The 9,836-nt window shown below is 44.5% G+C and overlaps 1 protein-coding gene across 3 annotated transcripts in view; it reads right to left on the reverse strand.

The window, feature by feature from the left end:
- cdan1 (codanin 1) overlaps window positions 1–8,836 on the reverse strand; it is a 116,768-nt gene extending 107,932 nt beyond the window's left edge. For all 3 annotated transcript variants that reach the window (XR_006312867.1, XM_043698388.1, XM_043698387.1), the window contains exon 1: window positions 8,081–8,836. Coding sequence is in view for 2 of the 3 variants with exons in the window: in XM_043698388.1 (XP_043554323.1) it covers window positions 8,081–8,808 (728 nt within the window). In the remaining variant the exon portion in view is untranslated. The remainder of the gene's footprint in view (window positions 1–8,080) is intronic.
- Window positions 8,837–9,836: the final 1,000 nt, after the last annotated feature.

The raw sequence follows: 9,836 nt of genomic DNA on the forward strand, positions 1-9,836 counted from the left end.
CACCTTGTCTCAGTCAAATCCCTCGAACTCAGCACCGCCTTCCTAACCTGCAATTTTCTTCCTGACCTCTCCGCCCCACCCCACTCCGGCCTATCACCCTCACCTTGACCTCCTTCCACCTATCGCATTTCCAACGCCCCTCCCCCAAGTCCCTCCTCCCTACCTTTTATCTTAGCCTGCTGGACACACTTTCCTCATTCCTGAAGAAGGGCTTCTGCCCGAAACGTCGATTCTCCTGTTCCTTGGATGCTGCCTGACCTGCTGCGCTTTTCCAGCAACACATTTTCAGCTCCATATATGTATATACAATCTGTTATTTTTAGCATATTGGATGGCACGGTGGCTCAGTGATTAGCACTACTGCCTCACAGTGCCAGGGACCCGGGTTCAATTCCAGCCTTGGGCGACTGTCTGTGTGGAGTTTTCACATTCTCCCTGTGTCTGCACGGGTTTCCCCCAGGTACTCTGCTTTCCTCCTGCAGTACAAAGGTGTGCAAATTAGGCGAACTGGCCACGCTAAACTGCCCATAGTGTTCAGAGATGTGTCAGTTCAATGCATTAGTCAGGGGTAAATGTAGGGCAACAAGGAGGTGGAATGGCTCTGGATGGGTTACTCTTCGGAGAGTCAGTGTGGACTTGTTGAGCCAAAGGGCATACTTCCACATTGTAGGGATTCTATGATTCTAAAAAAGGCTTTTATGTTAAGAAACCTGAGTATGCAATGTTTGATCAACTATTAACACCTTGAGAAATCAAAAACTTGTGAATTACCTGAACAACTTGGGCTTCGTAAACTCAAGTTTATTTTAAAAGAGTGTCACTACCACCTTTTTTCAAAGCAGTCTTTTTTAAAATTGAATTAGCAGCTTGCCTTAAACTGTTATTGCCTTGGTTGGCTTCCTCTCCAAAAGGATGTTTTGTGGAAAATATTATTAATCCTAATTGTCACAATTATTGTAATTATTATTTTTATAGGTCACCTCAAAATGTGACCACCACATACAAGTGTTCTAGGCCCAACCATCTTCAGCTGCATCATCCATGATCGTCCCTCTACCATAATGTTTGAAGTGAGAACACGCGCTGATGACTGCATAATGTTCAGCACCATTTATGACTCCTCACATACTGAAATTGTCCCTGTCCAAAGACCGCAAAATCTGGATAACGTCCAGATTTGGACTGATGGCAAGTAACAATCTCACCACACAAGTGCCAGGAAATGGCGATCTCCAACAAGCTAAAATCTAATCACCATCACTTGATGTTCATTGACATTACCACTGAATCCTCCAGTAACATCTGGGGGTCACTGCTGACTAGAAATTGAAATGGACTAGCCATATAAATACTGTAGCAAAAGGTCACAGGTCAGAAGCTAGGAATCCTGCAGCGACTAACTCACCTCCTGTCTCGCCAAAGCCTATCCACAAGGCACAAGCCACAAGTCAAGGTCATGATAGATTACCCTCCACTTGCCTGGATGAGTGCACCTCCAGTTATACTTAAGAAGCTGAACACCATCCAGGACAAAATAATCAACATGATTGTCACCACATTAACAATCATTCACTCCTGCCACATGTGTACCAGCTACAAAATGCACTGCAAAAATTCACCAAGATTCACCAGTTAGAGAAAGCAATCAATAAACCTGCAGGTTTAAAAAAGAGAAATCATACTTGACAGATCTACTGAACGTTTGAGAGAATGTAAATAGTAGAATGATATGGGGGAACCAATAGATGTGATTTACTTGGACTTTCTTTCACTTAGATTTAAATAAGGACCCGCATGCAAGATTAGCACATAAAGTGAAAACACATGGGATCAGTTAGTACACTAACATAAATAAAGAACTGATCATCATTCCTAATTAAGGGCTCCTGCCCAAAACATCGATTCTTCTGCTCCTCGGATGTTGCATGACACCTGCTGTGCTTTTCCAGCACCACACACATTCCACTCTGATCCCCAGCATCTGAAGTCCTCACTTTCTCCTCCATGAATACAAAACTGCTTGGCAGATGGGAAAGAAGGAATAGGACTATACAGATCATCTTCTTAGTGAGGCTACTGGCAGCATACTGCTTGGATCACAGCTATTCACAATATGATTTAAATGAGTAAACTAAATGCAATATCTTCACATTTGCAGATGACACATTCAACTGGATGAGGATGCAGAGATGCTTCGGTGTGGTTTGGACAAATTGAATGAGTAAGTAAATGCATGGCAGATGAAGTATAATGTGGAAAAATGAGAGGGTATCTCTTTTGGCAGCAAAAACAGGAAGACAGATAATCTTAATGGCGATAGTTTGTGAAACGGGGATGTGTAAAGAGACGTGGATGCCCTTGTACACCAGTCACTAAAAGTAAGCTGGCAGATGCAGTGGGTGGTAAAGAAGGGAAATGCTATGTGGGCCTTCATAGTGAGGGGGTCTGAACACAAGAATGGGATGCCTTGCTGCAGTTGTACAGGTCCAAAATGGGGTGAGAACACACCAGACCTATTGGTGCAGCTGGGTGTGCAACAAAGGCTGTGGAGGTGGCGGAAGTGACGGATTCTGTTTGGAGGTGGCGGAAGTGACGGATGGATGCCTTGCTGCAGTTGTACAGGTCCAAAATGGGGCGAGAACACACCAGACCTATTGGTGCAGCTGGGTGTGCAACAAAGGCTGCAACCAGACTGATTTCTGGGGTGGCAGGAGTGCTTCTGAAGAGAGACTGGATAGGTTAGTACCATGTTAACAGGAGTTCAGAAGAATGGGAGGTAGTGGAAACTCAGAAACCTATACAACTTGAACAGGGGAAACGTAGGAAGGATGTTCCCAATGACCAGGAGTCCAGAACCAGAGGTCACAGCCTAAGGATAAAGGGTAGGCCATTTAGGACTGAGATAAGAAAAAATTTCTTCACCCAGGAAGTGGTAAGCCTGTGAAATTTTCTGCCACAGAAAGTAGTCATAGAGATGTACAGCACAGAAACAGACCCTTTGGTCCAACACGTCCATGCCGACCAGATTTCCCACCCCAATCTAGTCCCACCTGCCAGCACCCAGCCTATATCCCTCCAAACCCTTCCTATTCATATACCCATCCATATGCTTTTTAAATGTTGCAACTGTACTAGATTCCACCACTTCCTCTGGCAGCTCATTCCACACACATACCACCCTCTGTATGAAAAAGTTGCCCCTTAGGTCTCTTTTATATCTTTCCCCTCTCACCCTAAACCTATGCCCTCTAGTTCTGGACTCCCCCACCCCAGGGAAAATACCTTGTCTATTTATGCCACCCATGTCCCTCATGATTTTACAAACCTCGATAACGTCACCCTTCAGCTTCCGACGCTCCAGGGAAAACAGCCCCAGCTTCTCCCTATAGCTCTAATCCTCCAACCCTGGCAACATCCTTGCAAATTTTTTCAATTTTCACAACATCTTCCGAAAGGAAGGAGACCAGAATTGCACACAATATTCCAAAAGTGGCCCAATCAATGCCCTGTACAGCCGCAACATGACCTCCCAACTCCTGTACTCAATATTCTGACCAATAAAGGAAAGCATACCAAACACCTTCTTCACTATCATATCCACCTGCGACTCTGCTTTCAAGGAGCTATCTCATGTCACCTTTTTGCCATCCTGATTTCCCTCTTAAGTATACTCCTACTGCCTTTATAACCTAAGGATTCACTCAATCTATCCTGTCTGTACCTGACATATGCTTCCATCTTCTTCTTAACCAAAACCTCAATTTCTCTAGTCATCCAGCATTGCCTACACCTATCAGCCTTTCTTTTCACCCTAACTGGAATATACTGTCCCTGGACTCTAGTGATCTCTTTTCTGAAGGCTTCCCATTCTCCAGCCGTCCCTTTACCTGCGAACATCTGCACCCAATCAGCTTTAGAAAGGTCTTGCCTGATACCATCAAAGTTAGCTTTCCTCCAATTTAGAACTTCAACTTTTAGATCTGGTCTATCCTTTTTGACTACTATTTTAAAACTAATAGAATTATGGTCGCTGGCCCCAAAGTGCTCCCCACTAACACCGCAGTCACCTGCCCAGCCTTATTTCCCAAGAGTAGGTCAAATTTTGCACCTTCTCTCACAGGTACATCCACATACTGCTGCCTCACAGCACCAGAGACCCAGGTTCAATTCCTGCCTCAGACGACTGATTGTGTGGAGTTTGCACATTCTCCCTGTGTCTGCGTGGGTTTCCTCCGGGTGGTCCGGTTTCCTCCCACAGTCCAAAAATGTGCAGGTTAGGTGAATTGGCCATGCTAAATTGCCTGTAGTGTTAGGTGAAGGGATAAATGTAGGGGAATGGGTCTGGGTGGGTTGTGCTTCGGCGGGTCGGTGTGGACTTGTTGGGCCGAAGGGCCTGTTTCCACACTAAGTAATCTAATCTAATCAATCATCATTAGACTTTTAATTCCAAATTTAGTTTTTTATTCAATTTAAATTCCATCATCTCCATCGTGGGATTTGAACTTGGTTCATCAGGACATTATCCAAGTCACTGAAACTACAGTCTAGCGATATTACCACTAGCCCAAAGTATTCCTACCCCTGCAATGTCAGCTGGTCTCTAAAGGCCTCTACCATGCTGCTGGACAACACATGCTCCCTCTAAATAACCACTGGACATACCTGGGAAAGAGGGACAAATAGTCAGGCACAATGAATCCTTCTACAGCTTGCTCCTTGGACCTGCTATAAGTCACTATTGACCAAACTCAGGAGCAGACGCATGAAGGCAACCCTCTAACTCCACTCCACACTGAATGTCTACAGATCAGGAGCAAGGGGGCTAAAGAGCAATCAAAGATTCAGGAGCAGCCTCTTTATAAAACTAAAGTGAAGCTGCAAACATTCAACCTAAATGCTGAAAACTGTGCCCCCCAGGCCACGAGTGCTATATGTGGCCAGGCACCCAATGAATTTACTTAACCAATATTATGAGACACTGCTGTGTGCGTAGACTGCACATAGATTACAGATTAGCAAGTAATTAGCAGGTATTTATCTCTGGGGTCATATATTCAAAAGAATTGAGAACAGGATGTCTCTAGGGTCATATATACAAAAGAATTTGGAGAACAGGGTGTCTCTGGGGGTCATATACTCAGAAGAATTTAGAAAATAGTCAAATCTTCAACCAGGCCAACATCAAGAATGTGCTACCAAAACACTAACACGTCTCCTGTCCCATCAGAGGTCCAAAATACTTGACCATTGTTATACAATCAAAGATGCCTACTGCTACATCCCTGTCAAAATTTTGGAAAATCAAGCCACAACACTGTGCTTCTCCTCCCAACTTACAAGGAACATGAGGACCCAATACAGAAAGTAGTGCAACACTGGTCTGAGGAAACAGAAGAGCTTCTATGGATTGGTTAAAGTCGGTGAACTAGTCCGTATTTAAGAATGCAACAGCTGACCTTACTGTTACAGATCTGATCAATAAGTGTGTAGATGACTGCATGTCAAAGAAGTTAATCCAACCGTTTCCCAACCAAAAACCAAAGATGAACTGGGAGATCCATTCCCTAATGAAGTCCAGGACTGAGGCGTACAAGTCGGACGACACTGACCCATACAGGAAATCCAGATATGACCTTCACAAGACATTGACCTATACAGAAAATCCAGGTACAACCTTCACAAGGCTATCAGGGATGCCAAGAGGCAATACCAGAACCACACGGATACTCATTGTTTGTGTCAAAGCTTACATGACATAACAGATTACAAAGCAACGTCAAACAGAATCATGGGCAAATATACATTACTACCCAATGAGTTCAACGCATTTTACTTCTGCTTTGAACAGAAGAGCAGTGAATGGACATCACCTGTGCCAACAGCTTTGGATACACTTGCACCCTCGATCACTGCCACAGACATTAAATTGGCCTTAAGGGTGAACACACAAAGTGACCAGCCCAGATGTACAAACCAGCTGGTAGGACTTTCTTCAACCCCTCCTTACTACAATCTGAAATCCCCACCGCTTCAAGAAGAGCTCCATTATCCAAGTGCCACAGAAAAATAATGCAGCATGCCTCAATAACTACAGCTCAGTAGCACAGACAGCCATAATTATGAAGTGTTTCTAGAGGCTGGTCGAGGTCCACATCACTCCAGCCTTGATTCCCTAGAATTCACCTATCAATGCAACAGGTGCGAGGCAGATACCATCCCTCTGACCCTACATTTGTCCCTGTAACATCTGGACAAGGATACTTACGTTAGGCCCCTACTTATTGACCATAGCTCCATGTTCAACATCATAATTCCAAACAAACTCATCTCCAAGCTCCAGGACCTAGGTTTCACACCCTTCTGTATCTGGATTCTTGACTTCCTGACCAACAAACCGCAGTCAGTAAAGACAGGCAACATGACCTCCTCCATGATAATCCTCAACACTTGTACCCCAAAAGGCTGCATACCCAGCCCCTAATATAGTCCATATACATCTCAACAACTGTAATACTGTATCCTGCACTCTGTCCTGTTACCCTGATGTACTTGTATCGTACGACCTGCCTGTAAAGTATGCAAGACAATACTTTTCACAGTACACATGACAGTAATAAATCCAATCAAATCAAATCTCTGTGTCTGGGCCAGGAGCTGTCAGCTCTATCCAACATCTTGAAAGTTGAAGCTTCACAGAACTTTGTCACATAAGATACATTGGCACCCAGCTGACAAAGATTTAAAAGGCTTGTCATTAGTAGTTATGGACTGTGAATCTGCAATGAGAGGGATCTCACTGCAATTTACATAATACAGAGAGGCCTGGATAGAATGGACTTGGAGAAAATGTTTCCACTAGCAGAGAGAATAGAATCCAAAGGCACAGCCTCAGAGCAAAAGGACAACCCTTTAGAACTGAGATAAGGAGCAATTTCTTCAGCCAGAGGGTGGCGAGTCTGTAGAACTCTGCTACAGAAGGCTGTGGAGGCCAAGTATTAAGTGTATTTAGGACAGAGGTAGATATATCCTTGAGTAGTAAGAGGATCAAAGGTTAGAGGGAGAAAGCAGGAGAATGGGGTTGAGAAACATATCAACCATGATCAAATGGCGGAGCAGATCTGATGGACTGAATAGCCAAATTCTGTTCCTATATCTTATGTCTTATGAACCAAGCTAAATTTCTAGCACTGCTATTTTCATTGGCAAACTTCAGAATAAAGCTAGCAGTCAGTCAGTCTGCCTACAAATTGAAGTTGGTTCAATTTCCCAGTCAATAATTTGACATTAAAATGCAAAGGAAATGTTCAAATAAAATTTTAGCATTAGAATTCTCGCACTGATCTCTTACTTTGTCACTTCAAATTGTTCCTATCTTTCACGAATGACTTATAGCCAACAACAACTAGATTGCTGTATACACAAATTTGGAAGGGCAAGATCTATATTGGAATTGTAAAGCTGAGGGATTCAGTGAAGGCTCAGGTGTACCTTACACATTTAAACTGAAGTCAAAGTTTTATGGAATTGCTTTACTGTCAAATAAAGGAGACCTAATTATCAAATGCAATTTTCACAAAAGGCCAGCGGTAAAAAGGTTGAAACTTACATAATGTGCCCTATCATACAATTGAAAAATACACAAATCTTAACTGGAAGGTTTATATTTAAAGGTACCTTTCACAAAATCCAGATATGCCAGCTAAATGATCCAGATTCACGTCCCACAGACAGTAATAATGACCAAATAATTTCTATTTAAAAAAGTAGCATTACTTGAAAGAAATACTGGTAAAACTGTGTAATCTTTTAACCTTCCTCCGAGAAGGAAGGTGAGGCCAGTGTTTAACGTCTGCAATGAAGAATGACGTATCCTACAATGCAGCCCAGTACAATATCAGGCTGTCAACCTGATTATGTGCTAACTTCTCAAGAGGAGGATTTCAACCTGAAACCTTCTGACCCAGAGTCAAAAGGTGTTATCACACATCCATAGTTGAGCCTTCAGATATAACAGCGAAGAACTCCAACTGCTAACATTTGCTGAACTAAGAATCAATCTATTAATATAGATTCACATTACCATCCAGAAGTTACTGCACCCACTGGTGGAAATTCTTCCAAGTTATTTATATTTAACTGGGCTGCAGACGGACTCATATTAACAAACTCTATCCTCCTCTTACTGCCATTCCAAGTTCCAGCATCATCTTCAGCTGGGCTCTTTGCCAAGTCCTTGACTACATGGCGGCCACTGACTAGCACACTTTTCTTCTTGGCGCGGCGCTGAGATTGGCTTTCAGGGCCTTGGACGATGAACTGCCCAAGGTTGGCCCTCTGAGCTGACCGCCGTTCACCATAGCGTGATGTAGTGCCACTGCCGAAGTCTGGACTGACAGGAGAGTCAATACTGTTAAAGTCGCTGTTCGATTTTGAAAAGAAAGTACCACCATTGGATGAGGGAGAACTGCCCAAGTTAAAGGAACTATTCGGAGAGTCGAGGAATAACTGTGCTCTAGTCCCTTTCGGTGTTTCAGTGTTACTGCCCTTTGTCTCTCTCTGGTTACTTTCATTCCAATCGCGATGGCATCGGGCAGATTTTAGTCCCTTGACAGAGGATGTTTTTGCAGGAGTTGATGGACCATTCGGAATGACTTGGTTTGTCTGTTCTCTTAAAAAATTTAAAAGGAAGGGTACAAAGTCTCTCCGCAAGGAATTATACCCCAGAAGTTTGCCACTCAATTCACCACCCTGTAAACAGAAATGAGAAAACAAAAACCTATGATAACGTGATTGTTTTTGTATGCACATCACTGGCCTTTCACTATGTTCCCTGAATAGAGAGATTGGGGGGGGGGAACGTGAGAAAGAGGGTTGTGGGCGGAAGGGTGGGAGTTGGACAACAGGCTGGTTCACACGGCAGAGACTGTGTGGAACCCATTGTAGATACTCATTGATCTGAGTGGGAACGTGATCAAAGGCCATTTCGTGAGAATTAACGAGGGAGTGGTATGTGACCAATGTTCAGGGTAGGGAGTGTGCGGGTGAGTGAGCGTGATTGTGAGGGAGAATTCAGGCGGATGTTCGTGACGGTGTGGACTGTGCACTAGTAGCGTACAATAGTGCTGGAGTTTACGAGGAGTGAAGATGACGGGAGGAGACTGTGCATGGAGATTGTGAGGGACCATGGGGTAGTGTGCAGGAGACTGAGTGCAATGGTGCGGAAATATGCAGGGGGAGTGAACATGACAGTGTGGCCGTTTGCGGGGGAGAGCGCGTGATGCGGTATGAGTGTGTGGGGAGGGATAGTGATGGTGTGGGAGTGTGTTGGGAGTGAGTGTGACGATGATGTAGCATGATGGTGGGGAAGTATGCAGATGAGTGAGGGCTATCGTGTTGGCGTGAGATGGGTAGAGCGTGTCACAGTGGAGGAGAGTGTAGGGGGAATAAAAGTGATGGTGAGAGAGTGTGAGGGGGAGTGAGTGCAAAAGTGAGGGCGGGTGCAGGGGATTAAGCGTGTTGGTGGGGAGTGTGTAGCATGGTAGGCGTTATAGTCATGAAGTTTACGAGGATTGAGCAAAATGTTGTGGAATTCCGTGGGGGAGAGTGCATGGTAATGTGGGCATGTGGGAGGAAAGAGAGCGTAACGTTGAGGGGAGAGTGTGGGGGAGGCAGTACGTTGGTCGGTGAGTGCGGGGGTGAGCGTGACGGTGACAGAGCTTGTTGGAGAGTCAGCTTGACTGGGTGAAGCGTGCAGGAGTGTGAACATGATGGTTTGGGCGTATGCGGGGAAGAGAGGGTGACAGTGGAGAAGAGGGTAGGGGAAGTGAATGTGATGG

This window comes from Chiloscyllium plagiosum, chromosome 10 (assembly GCF_004010195.1).
Source record: "Chiloscyllium plagiosum isolate BGI_BamShark_2017 chromosome 10, ASM401019v2, whole genome shotgun sequence".
NCBI lineage: Eukaryota > Metazoa > Chordata > Chondrichthyes > Orectolobiformes > Hemiscylliidae > Chiloscyllium > Chiloscyllium plagiosum.